Source organism: Ovis aries, chromosome 3 (assembly GCF_016772045.2).
Source record: "Ovis aries strain OAR_USU_Benz2616 breed Rambouillet chromosome 3, ARS-UI_Ramb_v3.0, whole genome shotgun sequence".
NCBI classification, from domain to species: domain Eukaryota; kingdom Metazoa; phylum Chordata; class Mammalia; order Artiodactyla; family Bovidae; genus Ovis; species Ovis aries.
In genome coordinates this window covers 130,882,263-130,900,315 of record NC_056056.1, presented here as the reverse complement: position 1 = coordinate 130,900,315, position 18,053 = coordinate 130,882,263, and the positions used below count along the sequence as shown (strand labels likewise).

The window sequence follows — 18,053 nt, the reverse complement described above, 5'->3', positions numbered from 1 at the left end:
AGCCTCTTGATGAAAGTGAAAGAGGAGAATGAAAAAGTTGGCTTGCTGCTGCTGCTACTACTAAGTTGCTTCAGTCGTATCCGATTCTATGCGACCCCGTAGATGGCAGCCCACCAGGCTCCGCCGTCCCTGGGATTCTCCAGGCAAGAACACTGGAGTGGGTTGCCATTTCCTTCTCCAATGCATGAAAGTAAAAACTGAAAGTGAAGTCACTCAGTCGTGTCCAACTCTTCGCGACCCCATGGACTGCAGCCCACCAGGCTTCTCCGTCCATGGGATTTTCCAGGCAAGAGTACTGGAGTGGGGTGCCATTGCCTTCTCCGAAAGCTGGCTTAAAGCTCAACATACAGAAAACTAAGATCATGGCATCTGGCCCTATCACTTCATGGGAAATAGATGGGGAAACAGTGGAAACAGTGTCAGACTTTTTTGGGGGGGGCTCCAAAATCACTGCAGATGGTGACTGCAGCCATGAAATTAAAAGACGCTTACTCCTTGGAAGGAAAGTTATGACCAACCTAGATAGCATATTCAAAAGCAGAGACATTACTTTGCCAACAAAGGTCCGTCTAGTCAAGGCTATGGTTTTTCCTGGTGTCATATATGGATGTGAGAGTTGGACTGTGAAGAAAGCTGAGCGCCACAGAATTGATGCTTTTGAACTGTGGTGTTGGAGAAGACTGTTGAGAGTCCCTTGGACTGCAAGGAGATCCAACCAGTCCATTCTAAAGGGGATCAGTCCTGGGTGTTCTTTGGAAGGAATGATGCTAAAGCTGAAACTCCAGTACTTTGGCCACCTCGTGCGAATAGTTGACTAATTGGAAAAGACTCTGATGCTGGGAGGTACTGGGGGCAGGAGGATGATATGGCTGGATGGCATCACCAACTTGATAGACATGGGTTTGGGACAGGGAGGCCTGGTGTGCTGCGATTCATGGGGTCGCAAAGAGTCGGACACAACTGAGCGACTGGACTGAACTGAACTGAACCACCCACTCCCACTTGCTGTGTTATTTCCCTTTCCCCAAACGCAAAGATTTTCCTGTGAAAATTATCCCAATTGCACCTACATTTAAAATACATTTTATATTATTTATTTTTAAAACAATGTGTTTTTGGTTGTGCTGGGCACTTGCTGCCACTCATGGACTTTCCGGTTGTGGTGAGTGGAGGCCACTCTTCATTGCAGTGCACCGTGGTGGCGTCTCCTGCTGCGTGGGCACAGGTGCTAGGCGTGCACAGGCTTAGCGGTCGTGGCATATGGGCTTAGTTGCTCTGGGGCATGTGGAATCTTCCTGGACCAGGAATCGAACCCTGCACTGGCAGGCGGATTCTTACCCACTGGGGAAATCCTAAAATACATTTACAGTAACGTTTTCATTTTGAGATCACTATACAGTCACATGTAGTTATAGGAACAATACGGAGAGATCCCGGGTACCTTTTACCTAATTTCCTCAAAAGTAACATCTTTTGTAGAAGTAGTACTACAAATAACATGGTAGCATTGAAACAATTCACAACCTTAATCAGATTTTTTTTCCCATTTTGCTTGTGTAATTGATCATTGAACAACACAGATTTGAGCTGCGTGGGTCGACTAATACACAGATATTTTTTCAGTGAACACATTCCATACTGTACCTGCAGTTGGTTAAATCCGAGGATGTGGAACTATGGATATTGAGGGTTGACTATGGGAGCATCTGTGCGTTTTGGTATCTGCAGTGGGTCCGGGAACCAATGCCCCGGATACTGAGGGACAATTCTGTGTGTGTGTGTGTTTAGTTCTCTGCAGCTCTATCACATGGATGAGTACTGTGCCACTACAGTCAAGATACAGAAGACTTCCATCATCACAGGATCCCTGGTGTTGCCCTTTTATCACTCTATTCACCTCCTCCTGCATCCCCCTTCCTCCCCACCCAGTTCCTAATCCTTGGCAATCGCCAATCTTGTTTCCATTTCTATGATTTTGTCATTTCAAGAATGCTACATGAATGAAATCATCATGTGGTATATAACCTCTGGAAGATTAGCTTTTCTCATTCAGCATAATTCCCTGAGCATTCACCCAAGTTGTATATCATTTATGTATACCACTTTCTTGCTAAGTAGCATTTCATAGTATGGATGTCCCACAGTGTGTTGAACCATTTATCTGCTGAAGGCCATCCTGGGCCATTTCTAGTTTGGGGCTTTTATGAATAAAGCTACTATGAACATTTTTGTGTAGGTTTTAATGTGAACATGTTTTCTTCTCCCTGGGATAAATGACTTAAGAGTGTAATTGCTGAGTCATATGGTATTTGCATATTTAGTTTTATAGAAAAATGCCAAATTATTTTCCAGAGAGATTGTACCATTTTACATTCCTGCCAGAAATGTATGAATTATTTAGTTTCTCCATATCCTTGCCAGAATTTAGTGCTATCACTATTTTTCATTATTACCAATCTGATAGGTTCTCATATGTAGGTTGTGATGTCTCAATTAAGGTTTTAATTTGCATTTCCTGATGCTTTTGAACTGTGGTGTTGGAGAAGACTCTTGAGAGTTCCTTGGGCTGCAAGGAGATCCAACCAGTCCATTCTGAAGGAGATCAGCCCTGGGATTTCTTTTGGAAGGAATGATGCTGAAGCTGAAACTCCAGTACTTTGGCCACCTCATGCGAAGAACTGACTAATTGGAAAAGACTCTGATGCTGGGAGGGATTGGGGGGCAGGAGGAGAAGGGGACGACAGAGGGTGAGATGGCTGGATGGCATCACTGACTCGATGGACGTGAGTCTGAGTGAACTCTGGGAGTTGGTGATGGACAGGGAGGCCTGGCGTGCTGCAATTCATGGGGTCGCAAAGAGTCGGACACGACTGAGCAACTGAACTGAACTGAATGGCTAATAGCACTGAACATCTCTTCATATGTGACCTGCTATCTGTGTATCTTCCTTGATGAAATATCTATTCATGTCTTTTGCCCATTTTTCAGTTCAGTTTAATCACTCAGTCATGTCTGACTCTTTGTGACCCCATGGACTGCAGCACGCCAGGCTTCTCTGTCCATCACCAACTCCTACAGCTTGCTCAAACTAATGTCCATTGAGTTGGTGATGTCATCCAGCTATCTCATCCTCTGTTGTCCCCTTCTCCTCCTGGCCTCAATCTTTCCCAGGATCAGGGTCTTTTCAGTGAGTCAGTTCTTCACATCAGGTGGCCAAAGTATTGAAGCCTCAGCTTCAGCATCAGTCCTTCCAATGAATGTTCAGGACTGATTTCCTTTAGGGATGACTGGTTTGATCTCCTTGCAGTCTAAGGAACTCTCAAGAGTTAAAAACAAAAGCATCAATTCTTCGGTGCTCATCTTTCTTTATGGTCCAACTCTCACATCCATACATGACTACTGGAGAAACCATAGCTTTGACTAGACGGACCTTTGCTGGCAAAGTAATGTCTCTGCTTTTTAATATTCTGTGTAGGTTGGTCATAGCTTTTCTTTCAAGGAGCAAGCGTCTTTTAATTTCATGGCTGCAGTTACCTTCTGCAGTGATTTTGGAGCCCAAGAAAATAAAGTTTCTCACTGTTTCCATTGTTTCCCTATCTATTTGCCATGAAGTGATGGGACCAGATGCCATGATCTTAGTTTTTTGAATGTTGAGTTTTAAACCAGAGTTTTCACTCTCCTCTTTCACTTTCATCAAGAGGCTCTTTATAGTTTCTCTTCACTTTCTGCCATAAGGGTGGTGTCATCTGCATATCTGAGGTTACTGATATTTCTCCCTGCAGTCTTAATTCCAGCTTGTGTTTCCTCCAGCCCAACATTTTGCATGATGTACTCTGCATAGAAGTTAAATAAGCAGGGTGACAATATACAGCCTTGACGGACTCCTGTCCCAATTTAGAACCAATCTGTTGTTCCATGTCCGGTTCTCACTGTTGCTTCTTGACCCACATGTAGATTTCTCAGGAGGCAGGTAAGGTGGTCTGGTATTCCCATCTCTTGAAGAATTTTCCGCAGTTTGTTGTGATCCACAGAATCAAAGGCTTTAGTGTAGCCAATGAAGCAGAAATAGGTGCTTTCCTGGAATTCTCTTGCTTTTTCTATGATCCAACGGATGTTGGCAATTTGACTTCTGGTTCCTCTGCCTTTTTTTAATCCAGTTGAATTGTTTATTTTTTTTTTTTTTACTGCTGAGTTTTGAGAGTTCTTTATATATTCTGGATACTAATCCAGGTAATTTGTTGCATTTGTGGTTTTGCAAATATTTCTCCCCATCTGTATTCTGTCCTTTCATCCTGTTAACAAGGTTTTTACAAAGCAAAAGTTTTTAATTTTGATGAGGTAAAATACATTTTTGTACTTCTTAATGTAGCTTCATGTCTTCAGGGAAGATAAATGTTAGGGATCAGTTTCTTGAACACTTGAAATCTCCATGTAGAATCCTCTTTAAGATTCATTGCTGTTAGCAATGAAGACAAGGAATAGAAAACAGACTTATGGATAAGGGTGAGGGAGAAGAGGGAGAGGGCAAGATGCATGGAAAGAGTAGCACGCATACATACACACTAACGTATGTAAGTAGATAGCCAATGGGAATTTGCTGTATGACTCAGGGAACTCAAACGGGGGCTCTGTAATACCACAGAGAGGTGAGAATGGGCAGGAGGTGGGAGGGAGATTCAAGAGGGAGAGGACACATGTACACCTATGGCTAATTCATGTTGATGTATGACAGAAATCAAACTAACATTGTAAAGCAATCATCAGTCAATTAAAAAATTGAAACAAGATTTCATTGGTCTTGAGAAATCAGTAGCATGACATTGTTAAATTTAAAAAAAAAAAAAAGGAAACTTAGAAGGCAAGTTCACAAGCCTGCAAAGTTTGAATCTTTCTACTTTCCTGTTTTTATCAAAATCTTGCCAAGTGGAAGTTATGGGTTTCTGTGCCAGATGATTGCTAATGCTAAATAAATAGCAGCAATTGTTTTCTTACAGTTATATAGAACATGCTATCTTGAAAATTAAGTATAAACATTAAAAGTGGTCATTTCCAGTTGGCTGTAAATCAGGTAGTTAAAATTAGAGATTTATATTTGTATCAGCCCTGGAAGCTTCTGGTCTGGGATATAAACAAGTTATATATATATATATTTTTAATATATATCAGCATGCATTCACATTAAGCTATTTGAATAAATTTTAAAAATCTGATTTATTCTCTTTCCACTCTCTGTCCTTAAATCCTTAGGAGAAAAGCTTGCTGTACTTTTTGTCTTACATATTTTCCCTGGAGAAGGAAACTTCCTGCTACTATTAAATCAAAATATTATATGAAAGGAAATACATTTTCCTTTACTTTATAAGAGGCTTACATTTTCATCTTTAAAGTCACACTTTCTTTTGTATTTAATTCCTTCTCCCTGCTAGTGACATGAAGCCTAACATAACTAAGGAAGTGAGTTTCACCAGGAGACAACTTTTTCCCTTTGCCCCCCAGGGTACCAAGGATATAACTATCTTTGCATTCATAGTAACCTTTTTTTTTTTTTTTTGAAGTCTGTCTCCTTGTCTAAATGGGATAGCCTTTCAGGATTGGACCATGTCATCCTCTTTTTTTTTTAATTAAAAAAATTTATTTATTTATTTTTGGCTACACTGGGTCTTTCTTGCTGCACACAGGCTTTCTCTAGTTTCGGCGAGTGGGGGTTTCTCTCAAGTTACGGTATGCAGGCCTCATTGCAGAGGCTTCTCTTATCGTGGAGCACAGTTTCTAGGTGCATGGGCTCAGTAGCTGTGGTGCACGACCTTAGGTGCCACTCGGCATATGTATTAGCTCCCAGACCAAGGATCAAACTTGTGTCCCCTCTATTGAAAGGCAGATACTTAACCACCGGACCACCAGGGACATCCCTCTTATTCATTTTTATATCCTTAGCACCAGGAACAGAGCCCATCACATCAAAGATGCTCAATAAGCAATCGCAGAGTTCACAATTTCAGTAACTACTTAGTATATGAAAATTAGTAACACTCATTGTTCAACACATTTTCATCCCAACCCCTGGAGGGCAAAAGCTACCTTTTGCTTACCTCTTACTCATTTTTAAAACCCTAGTGCTGGGAAAATAACTAGGCATTTGATAAATGTTGAATCTATCCATTCACTCAGCAAGTATGCATTGAATATGTGATACTATGTTAGGAACCAGAACTGTACACACTTACCTAGAAGGCATCATTTTTTCCTTCAGGTAACCTATAATCTAGTTGGGGGAGGGCACATACAAAACACCACACAAAATATTTAAATAATGTGATAAGATAACTTTTGTGTTCAAACAAGAGGTATGGACTGTAATTAGTTCAAGAGTCTAGGAGGTCATCTGGCATGGACTGACCAAGGAAAGCTCAACTAGTGGCCTGATAAAAACTGTGTCCTCACCAGAATTCTCTGCTCACTCTTCTTCTATTTATGTTGTCCTTAGGTCCTGCTTTCTCTTGCAATGCCACCCTTCTCACTCCTGTCTATCTAGACCCAGCATGAAATGTTGTATTAGGGTTTTAAAAACTGGTTTAAGTAAAAAGAAATGCCTTGCCTCGTATAACCAGAAAGGAGGGGAGGACCTAGCCACATCTGGTGTGGTGGATCGCCTGCCATGATGGCATCCAACAATTCTCCCATCCCTGCGTGTGCCTACTACTCCAGTCAAGAGTGGATGCTACTTCTCCTCCCCTTGAGCCTGGTCTAGGCTTTTGACTCATTCTAACCAATAGAATGTGACAGAAGTGGTACCCTGCCAACTCCAGGCTATCCCTTAAGAGGTTTGGCATCATTTGGTTTTGATCTCTTGAAAACCACTCACCATGTAAATAAGTCCAGCTATTCCAATAGAGTGAGGGGAGCCCGGGAAGAAAGGAGACTATGAAATATAAAAAATATTTTGTTTAAATATATAAACATATACAAATTGAGATAGAGGCCTCCTGGCCAGCCCCAGGTATTCCAGCCATCCCCATTCCTCTTGGTGCCGATAGGTGAGTAAAGCCATCTTGGATACTCTAGCTCCAGCCAGTATCACAAGGAGCAGAGAAAAGACAAACTTCGCAGAGTTGCTCAAAATGCAGATTCATAAGCAAATGAATGGTAGTTGTTGTAAGCCAGTATATCTTAGGGTGAGCTGTCGCGTGGCAGTAGATAGTGGGAAAAGCTGGATTCGGTGCTCCAACAATTTAGCGATGAGTCTTTCCCCTTTCATGGCTGTTTTCCTCGGAAAGGAAGTTGTGTTTGTATGACTACAACATATAGCAGGAATGCCCACCACAGCAGCAGGCTTATATTCTACCGGCTGAACCTAGTGCCAACTTGATGGGCTCAGTTCTTTCCCAGTAGTTACAGCAGAAGTCTCAGGGGAGACTCTGATTGGCTCTGACTGGGTCATGAGCCTCTTTCTGCGCAAGTTGAAGCAACTCTGATTGGCCAAGTCTGGATCACGTGCCTCTTCCTGGAGGCAGAGGTCCGGCGTGGTCAGTCTCACCTAAATTACTTGAATTGAGGGTGGGGGTGGAGTGGATCCCAAAAGAAAAATCCAGATACTGTTAATATTTTGAGAATAAGAGGCTGAATGCTGTGGCAGGCAAAAACAACAAATACGTACTGTGAGAATCCAGTACAATCCTATCTCTTTTGCGAAGCCTTTTCTCACTATTTTACACTATTATGGCTGGAATGACCCAGTTCACTTCTTTCCTGCTGAGAACATGCTGCGTTATTGTGCCTTACAGTTTGGAAGTAAATTCTTACTTTACACCCTAGATTTTGTACTTTTATTTTCCGTATTGTTCTGATTGCATTTTCTACTTTAAAGGTGCGGTTTAAAAAAAAAAAATTTAATTACCTTTTGCAGAGAGAGGCTTTTGGAGGCTGTTATCAGAGGCACAGATAATTCTTATGTTGAAGAAAAAATGTGTGTCCTCTCTCTCTCGCTCTCTCTCCCCCTGAGTCTGACAAAACCTTAGGCATTGCCTGCAAAAGAAGGCACATGGTCTATATTCCCCATGGGTTCTAATTCCAAAAAAGAGAGCCAATGGTGATCCACACGGCTTGTTTTCTTTCTTTTCTGGGGAGCTTGCTCTTGTGCTATTTAATTTGGGTTTTTTAAAACATTATTTTGTATGAGTGCCCAGTAGAGCAGCTTTTGGGCAACTGGCTTATGAAATAAAATGATCTAAAAAAGAACATCCTCTGTTAATTGAAATTGAAGTGAGCCTAATATAGTTTTAATTCATTCTTTTTGTGGAGGATCAGCGTTTCTTACCAGAATGGAGTTCTTCTAAGCAACACCAAGACAGTAATAGAAATGGAAAATAGCTGCCTGCTGTCACACTAACCAAAGCCCAATCTTGGCTTGTCAGAGACCTTACTTAGGTCTGGCCTCTCTAAAGTTACACACAGATACAGTTACACACACATGTACATGCGTACACCTGATCAATATAATTTCTACAGTCCTAGGTACCTGAAAAAATGAGGCATCAGGCAAATGAAGAGGAAAAACCCAGAGACAGACTCTTACCGATTTCAGAATGGATCTTTATAAGATTACGTTGGCATAAAGACAATAACAGCAGACTGTCTTGCCTTTATATCAAGATTTATACTTGTAAATTGTTATTCAGTTCAGTTCAGTTATTCAGTCGTGTCCAACTCTTTGCGACTCCATGAACCGCAGCACGCCAGGCCTCCCTGTCCATCACCAACTCCCGGAGTTTACCCAAACCCATGTGCATTGAGTCGGTGATGCCATCCAACCATCTCATCCTCTGTCATCCCCTTCTCCTCCTGCCCTCAATCTTTCCCAGTATCAGGGTCTTTTCAAATGAGTCAGCTCTTCGCATCAGGTGGCCAAAGTATTGAGTTTCAGCTTCAACATCAGTCCTTCCAGTGAATACCCAGGACTGATTTCCTTTAGAATGGACTGGTTGGATCTCCTTGCAGTGCAAGGGACTCTCAAGAGTCTTCTACAACACCACAGTTCAAAAGCATCAATTCTTCGGTGCTCATTACATTTGTGTATATAAGTAGGTACTCCACTGGTGACTTAAATCCAGGATTAAGGATGCCATCATCACATCTGTCTTTTGAGTCTTTGTTATCTTTAGAATTTTAAATTATGAAATATTGTGTATATGTGTAGGCATGAAAACATATCTAGTATAACAATAGCCATTCAGTAAATATGGCATTATTTATAATCTTGTTTCCCTTTCCTCTTGACTCCTTCTTTATCTCCACGATAGAGGTACTCTCCTGAAATTTGTGTATATCATGCTGTTAACTTTTCTTAATAGCTTAGCTATATATCTTTGTTCTCCTAAAAATGCCATTTATTCTCCCTATTTCAACTTTACTTGAATAGAATCTCACAACAGGCAGTTTTATGTGGTTTGCTTTCTTTTGTTTCTCAGTATTGTTGATGAAATTCATCTATATTGATTATTTTCAGCTCATTTTGTTTGTGGCTTATCTTTTCACTTTATTTTTTTTTCATGAGCAGAAAAATTAAAACAGTGTAGTTGAATCTTTATGGTTTATGTTTTTTGTGAACTACTTTTTATGACTTGAGATCAGAATGATATTCTTCCACTTTCTTTCAGCAGTTTTAAAAATTGCATTTTCTCCTTTAGGTCTTTAATCTGTCTGATACTGATTTTTTGTATGCCTTGAGGTAGGGATCAGGTTTTTTTTTTCCTCCCAAGTGAAAAGACAGAGCATTTGCTTAGAAAATTTCAGATATTCCCATCTTTCTCAGAATTAAACTCAAAGTTCTTAAAATGGTCTAAATTACCCTATATGACCTGGTCCTTTGAAATGTTTCTGATTTCATCGACTGTTGTTCCAGGCAACACTGGCCTCCTTGCTCTTCCTGAACACTCCCAAATGTTCCTGCTTTGGGGACTTTATATCAATACTTGCTATTTCTTCCATCAACAGTCTTTAGACATCTACGTGGCTAGCTCCCCTTCTTCCTAGATCTCTTCTCAGATGTTACCTTATCATGGAGGCCTTCTGTGGCCACCCTAGCTAAGGTCATACACACATTCACATTTGAAATCTCTCTTCTCTGCTTTGGAATAACTCACCTGAAAAACTTTCTGGGACTGGTGGAGTTGTTTCATATATGGGGAGTATTTTAAAATGTTGATTTAATTTTTGAATGATTTTAGGACTCTATGGAGTTTTCCATTTCTTAAGTTAGTTTTGATAAATTTGTCCTCTTCGTTAAAATATATATATATATATATATATATATATATATATATGTATGTATGTATGTAGAAATCTTTGCCTTTTTTAGAACTTTTTATTTTATATTGGGGTAAGGCCAATTAACAATGTTATGATGGTTTCAGGTAAACAGTGAAGGGACTCAGCCATACATGTGTATGTATCCATTCTCCCCCAAACCCTGCTCCAATAAAAGATATGTTTTATTTCAGTTTTTAAATAGTCAATATAAAAAAACAAAAAACAAACAAAATAAATAGTCAATATATGCACACAATTCAAGCTTTCAAGTTCAAAAAGCATATACGGTGAGAAATAAACCTTCATCCGTTCCTTCTAGCTACCTAGTTCCTATCTCCTGCCATCAGTTTCTTGTCTATTTCTCTAGTTTCATGTTAATTCTCCCCAAAATATGCTATGCTTATTTAACCATATATATATAGTTTTTATATAAATGGTGGAATACTATATATATATATTATTCTGCACATTGCTTTTTACTAACCAGATATGTTAGAGATATTTCTGTAGCTATACATTGAGAGCTGCCATTCTATTACAAGCACCTAACACTGGAGAAGGCAATGGCAACCCACTCCAGTACTCTTGCCTGGGAAATCCCATGGATGGAGGAGCCTGGTGGGCTGCAGTCCATGGGGTCACTGAGGGTCAGACACAACTGAGTGACTTCACTTTCACTTTTCACTTTCATGCACTGGAGAAGGAAATGGCAACCCACTCCAGTGTTCTTGCCTGGAGAATCCCAGGGACGGGGGAGCCTGGTGGGCTGCCGTCTATGGGGTCTCACAGAGTTGGACATGACTGATGTAACTTAGCAGCAGCAGCAGCACTTAGCTGGATGTCTATATTGTAATTTACTCAATCCCCTTCTGAAGGACACTGAAGCTGTTCTCAATTTTTGCAGTAGCCTTCTAGCCAGTGTCCCTTACCCATCTTTAATCAGTGCATCTCACAGCTATTAGATATTTCTTCTTCTTTACCTTCCATCCTGATATTGTCTTGTCCCCTTTTACAACCCTCCAGCAGCTCTCCCAGTATCCAACAATAGGGCTGAACTAATTAGCCTTGAAGTAGAGCTCTGCACCACATGGTCGCCACCTACTTTTTCCATCCAGTCTTTCTGTCCCTGAAGAGACTCCCTAAACTGATGGCTTGAGGTTTTCCGAATGTACCTTTGTTTTTGGGGCTTCCCAGGTGGCGTTAGTGGTAAAGAACCCATCTGCCAGTGTAGGTAGAGGTAAGAGATGTGAGTTCCATCTATGGGTGGGGAAGATCCCCTGGAGGAAGGCATGGCAACCCACTCCAGTATTCTTGCCTGGAGAATCCCATGGACAGAGGAGCCTGGCGGTGTACAGTCCATAGGGGTTGCCCAGAGTTGGATGTGACTTAGCATGCACCTTTATTTTTATGCTCAGGATTTTTCTTCTGCCTGCACTTCCCTTCCCCCTCAGCCCTTTGAAGGAGAGGATCACAATCCTCCTCCTTCTGGGCTGGTAAGGTCTAACTCTAACTCTTCTCTGGAGCAGCTGCACTTTCAGCATTTCAACTCATTCTCCCACTGGTACACTGTCTATAACCAGACGAAGTGTTTTCACTGTCTCCTCTAGACTCCATATTTCTTGTGGGGAGGAACTCTTCACTCGAAATAGGGAATACTAAAATGAAAAGATGTATCTTGGTTTTCAAGTAGTTTCCAACATAAAGGTGAGCCAGACTTGCAAAATAAAAATACGTAACATTATAGATGGTTGTTTAAGGGGAAGTGTAGTCTTTGCTCAGTGGAATCAGAAGAAAAACATGAGCCCTTTAAAAAAAAAAAAAAAAAGACCTCAGACACAAAAAAAGAATTCTGATCCCTACCCCAGGGCCTAGCACGATGTCCCATAAGTGCATGTTGAATACCAGTGACGTGAAAGGAAGCATTAAAGGCATACCTCAACATCTTGACCAAAATCCATCTTTCATCAGGTAAGTCAACAAATAGTGGAGATGCCAGTCATCTCTTGAGTGAAAAGAGGGCAGTGTGGAAGGAGGTGTCATCCAGTAAGTAAGTAAGTAAGCAAGCGAGGGAGGCAGAGCCGAGGCACCTGGAGAGGGTCTCTGGAGGGCGGGGCGCGCAGGGGGCGCGGCAGAGACCGGAGGGGGCGGAGACTCGCCTCCCGGCCCCGCCTCCCCCGCCCTCCCCACTCCGCGGCAGCGGCAGTGGCGGCGGCGCAGGGCGGCCGCGCGGGTGTTGGCAGCAGCTGCGGGAGCCCGCACCGCCCCCTGGCCGAGGCTCCCCCGGGCGAGCCCAAGCCCGAGCCCGAGCACGCCGGCAGCTCGCGGCGCGGCGGCACTGGACCCCGGGAAAGTTCCCGGCGCCAGCGCCGAGATGCCGGGCAGCGACACGGCGCTCACCGTGGACCGGACCTATTCCGACCCGGGCCGGCACCACCACTACAAGAGAAGGGTGAGGGTCGCGGTCGCTGTGGCGGTGGGGGCGCCCTCCCAGGGGCGAGGTTGGGTGGGCGTGGGCTCCCGCGGGGACGACCCCGCCCTGCGCGTTTCGCCGGCTCCCTCCCTCCCTTCCCTGCGGCTCCGAGCCCGGACTTCCCTGCACCTTTCGGGCTGACGGGCACGGGAAGGGGGCTGTGGGAGCTCGGCCCGCGCGGTTCCGAGACCTCCAGTTCCCCTCCGGGGTGGGAGCAGCGCCAAGCCCAGGCCCACCGCAGCTCGTCTGTCCCGCCGCGCCAGGGTCTCCTCGACGACCGGCGCTCCGCCGCCCTCTCCGCCAGGGAGCGCTCGCCGCGCGGGGCCAGACGCGAGGGGATCCCGCCGCCCGCGTGGTCGTGTCCCGGGCGTTCGGCCTCCCAGCTTCCTAAACTCAAGTGCAGCCGCCGCGCCTCCCCAGCCGTCGGGGCTTTCGGGCTCTGGGCTGTGCGCGGCCGGAGCGTGGACAGGCGGCAGACCCCGCTTCCCGGTTTCTCGCGGCCGCTCCTCCGGGCTTTGCCCCAGTGAAAAGTCGGTCTTGCGCGCTGCCTGTACAGAGTTTCTAGTCGTGAGGAGCAGGCGCCCTCTCCATTGTTTGCTGTGTAATTTGCTGTTGCTGATTTTGGCTGTGGGCGAAAATAGCTTTTCAGAGTGAGCAGCGGAGACGAACCATGTAATGCTCGAACAGGGAGGGAGGCCTCAGCCTGCGGGCCGGTCCCTCCGGAGAGAGGAAGCCTCACCTGCCTCGGGGATCGCTTTGCTCTTTTAGGGATGTTTGATCGTCCAGGTTGAACACTTGGCTCTCCCCTTGACTGATTGAACTGCCGTTTAGAACTGCACCTCCTCCGCCTGGCATTTGTTCGGGCGAGGATTGCCTGAAGGTGTTCTTTGCGCTAACTGCTCTCTTGCACGATCTTAGTCGTTGAGTGCCAGCCTCTGCTTAAAGTTCAGGAGGTAGGATCGTGCTCGCATCTGTTAATCAGTTTAACAAAATGATTTAATTTTTTCGGATTAAGTACATTTAGTGGAGTAATACTTATCTCCAGCATCCAGCCCGCTCTCCCCTCCCCACGAAAGAATTCTCCCTCTCTTTTTCTGCACTTTCTTAAAAGTTCCATAACAGTTTGTAGTGAAAATAACTAGAAACTGCATTTGTAAGAAAATATTGACAATAAAAAATCTTTGGTTACCCAAAGTTAGACGTTTGTTGAGAGATGGCTGCTGACTAATACACTGTTAACTGCAAAGGAAGATGAAGATCTTTTTCTGATGACTTTGTAGTCAGGAGGATGTGTGGTCCATAGTGTTGTAGTCGACGGAAGACATTTCAGGTTTGAAAAAAGTGTGGAAGCTGGGTTTCTCTTGTCACAACTGTGATAATCTTCGTGTAAACAGCAGGATTAGTAATCTTTGAGGGAGGGATGGCTCATTGTGAACAATTTAAGCAATTTGGCAAAAGCACACGGAACTTTCCAAAACTCAGCTCTTTTTAGCTTAACTACTGAGATGGAAAGTGGCAAAGCAGATGTGTAAGTCAGCGACAGACTTTATCTCTGCTGTATCTGCTGCTGTTCCATTTCCACACCCATCTTTCCTGTTAAAGTAGGGGAACTGTTTGTGAAGGGGGTTTCTTATTTTATTTAAAATTCTGTTGACCGTGTTAAAGTACTACATGGAGACACCTGGTTTTTATATAGACCATATATTAAAACTGTGTTAGACACATATATACTGATTATTCTAAATTAGCTTATATAGGGCAAATGAAATCTTGTAAGCACTGGACAAAATCAAATTGAGGAAGGCTAGAACTTCAGTGCGCTGTGATCACAAGTTCTACGGCAAAGACCTTTACTCAGATGAGGCTGATATAATTTTGATCTGTCCTGAAGGCTGCCATAAGACTGCTATAATGAAGGCCAGGCGGAAGCAATTTTCCCGTGCAGAAAGCATCCCAGTAGATGATTTTAACTCCTGTTTTGTGGTACTCATTTGAAAGTAGCTATAAAAACACATTTTCTTTACACTCAGCAAGTATGTGATGCTGAGGGTAACCTCAGGGAACACTGATACTTAATTTCTTGATGTCACCTTTGCCTTGACAGTACAGCATCTAGTATAGGGTTCATTTATTTATTTTTCGATGGGAGTGCAGTTGCTTTGCAGTGTTGTGTTAGTTTTTGCTGTGCAGCAAAGTGAATTGACTATACGTTTACCTATATCCCCTCTCTTTTGGATTTCCTTCCCATTTAGGTCACCAGAGGGCATAGAGTAGAGTTCCCTGTGCCATACAGTAAGGTTCTGACATAGGATTTAAAAAGAACCTTTTCGTGGACTTATTTGGTAAATTAGCTCCCCTAAAAACATTATAATGAGAAATGGAGGTGTGTGTGAGGAGTTGATTAACCTTTCAGAGATAAGAAGTTTCCCCTTGGGTGGGGGGCCAAGACTCAGTGAGATCAGGGTCTTGTTTACCGAATGGTCACTTTCTGTGTTCAAAATTGATACCCTGTTGAGAGAGCAGGGAAAATAGACATCTTGCTTGCTGAGCTTGTTTAAGCCTTTGAGACTAGAATAATAATGAGGCAGTGTACTATTTTAACAGTGCACAAGTCTATTTTTACAGCCAGGTGGATTAACCTAAATTCCTCCCCCCCCCCACCCCCCTTGGTGAAAATGTAATGTAACTGATGAATTCTGTGATTGTCTCTAAGCTGACAAGTCAGGGTCATTCACATTTTTAAATTACGTCTGAGTAAAACTCAGAAATGGTACATGTTAAAACTCGCTGCACATTATATCCCTTTATTTTAAAAGAAAGAACGTACATAATTAGAATCTTACTTTTTTTTTCATGTCCTAGATAAAGCCTATTATCTATTTAAGAATATAGGGAGTCTGCTTTCTATATAGTAACTGGTTTTTATTAATTATGTCTGAGTCAAATTTTTGTCCGTTCTAATTTTAAGTGTCCTAAAAAGCCATCTTCAGCCACTAGGGTCTAGTGTCGACAGCTGGGGCTCTGGAAGCAGAAGACTTGGATCTTAACTGGCTCTTCACACTTCCCAACGGGGTGACTGCTGGGCAGGCTCTAACCTTTCCAAGCCTCCAGTTGCCCATGCATAAAAGGTGATAGTAATCCCCAGTTTGGGGAGTGATTGTGAGTCTTCAGTAAGAGAATTTGTAAAAACAGTAGTTGTATATACTCAGTAGTAGCTGTTTTTCTCCATATGTGAGGTAAATAATTTTTGTTCCTTATGCTGTTGGTCCACTGATCAGAACCGCTAGTTGTCTGGAGTGCCTGCCTTCCCCCCATCTCTAGTCTGTCAGCCATGCCCCTGGATCTCTGACATTCCTCTGGATTCCTTTCCTTCTTCTCGTGTTCCCCAGACATCCCACCTTGGTTTAGCCACTTACAACCTCAGGAGGAGATAGCTGGTGCTTTAGCTTCCTCATTGCTCTTGGATGTCATCAACTTCTATTCCATCCTGCCTGCACAGACCAGACTGTTCCGTCAACAGAACCGCTTTCATGCGGCTAGCTTGCAGAAGACAGATCCTCTGCTAGTTAGGGCTGCTTACTAAGCACTCGACCTTGGACCTTACAGTTATCCTAGGCCTTAGCTTCCTCTTCCACACCGTTGAGGTGTTGTTAGTAATAAATGAGTCATGTCTATAAAATGTCAGGTACACAGTAAGACTCAATAGATGGTATCCAGTTTTTGTTATTGCTATGTAAGACATGAGTTTGAGCAAGCAGGAGTTGGTGATGGGCAGGGAAGCCTGGCGTGCTGGAGTCCACGGGGTTGCAAAGAGTCGGACATGACTGAGTGACTGATCTGAAACACATATTCATAAACTTGAGAATGGAAAGACTGCTGATTTTGTGAATAATATAGAGACTTTTCTTGGATTTTTAACATGTGGTACCTTCCTCCATTGCACATTCCTCATCAACTGATTGCTTACATGTTTATGAACGATAGACACTGGTGCTGGGAGAGCACGGGGCTTCATTCAGCAAATATTTCTGAGCCCCTTCTCTGTGCTCGCTGCTGTTCTAGGCATCAGCAAGATATGGGTGATGAAACAGTCTGGCCGCTCTGGAAATTTAGTATCTAGTGAATGTATCTTTTTTATCCTTGTAGCCCCAGGAAATACCCTTCTCTTTTATAGGAGGAAGTGATGATAGTGTACAAGTCTCTAGTGTCTGAAGTAAAACCTGTGTCCCGCATAGTTGCCACCTGTAGTACATCTTTAAACCTTCTGAGGTCTGGAAATAGATCCAGAACTGCACGATGAGTAACGGCCAGAGGCAGTCAGGGAGAGGAAGATGTCAGAGCCCTTCTCACTGTGAAAATGGTTGGGCAATGATGTAATAAGTTGATGATTGCATGCTTACTTCCTGAACAGAAACCAGAGTGAGTGGAAACAGACTTCTGTAGGTGACACTGACCTGGTGAAGGGGTAACTTGAGTGAGTGGTCTGTGAGTACAATTTTTAATCAGTGATTTGTTTTCTTCTAAAGAGTTAATTAAAGGGATGGTCGGTGGATGAATGTGTGAGTTGTAACTGTCTTCAGTATAGCATGAATGGATTGATGTGTTGTGTTTTTTGAGCAATGCTTTGCTGTGGGCTCACTGGTTCTCCCTTTAGAGGAAAACGAATTGCCAGCCTCCAGCAACACGCCCGCTTGTCACATCCGCTGTGGAACACCAAGACAGCTGCTACCAAGTTGGATCACAGGATGTGTTTGCTTCAGACCCACTGCCTAAATTTCCAGGTCTGCCGTTAAGGTCAGAAATGAGCCTCGTGCTTCTGGGTGGAAATTGCCCAGGTCTTGACTTAGGAGAGGCTGCTAAGTCAAGCCCAGCTTGACTTTGTTTCAGCCCTGCCATTTCTTTGTTTAATTGTGTTTCCGTGTTTTCAGTGGAGCGTGGTGAGGGGGGAGTGGTGAGAGAGAAGAGAACCATGAATCACTGTACTGTGAATCAGAGTGAGGACTTCACATTCCTCAGAAAAGGAACATGGGGGTATATGATCTATGCATAATCCAGCTGCTTCCACCGACTTGGGAGAGGGTGATGCTGCTTGAAGGAGAATGTAGGGTCTGTGTCGATTATTCCTCTATAAGAAGGCAAAAATTGAACGTAAGTAAAGAGAAGAATGCAGCAACAGTGATAATAGCCAATAGGTACCAGTTCCCATCTGGTTTCATCATTTCATGGGAAATAGATGGGGAAACAGTGTCAGACTTTATTTTTTGGGGCTCCAAAATCA

General features: G+C 43.4%; 1 protein-coding gene across 14 annotated transcripts in view; it reads left to right on the top strand.

Annotated features, from left to right (window-relative positions):
* Positions 1-18,053, top strand: part of TMCC3 (transmembrane and coiled-coil domain family 3) — a 286,278-nt gene that overhangs the window by 203,753 nt on the left and 64,472 nt on the right. For 3 of the 14 annotated variants that reach the window (XM_004006261.5, XM_042246609.2, XM_060412516.1), the window contains exon 1: positions 12,498-12,754. The exons of the other annotated variants lie outside the window; for them this stretch is intronic. In XM_004006261.5, the coding sequence (XP_004006310.2) occupies positions 12,677-12,754 (78 nt within the window). In that variant the 5' untranslated portion in view covers positions 12,498-12,676. Of the gene's footprint in view, positions 1-12,497; positions 12,755-18,053 lie in introns of those variants that run through there. 14 annotated transcript variants of the gene reach the window in all.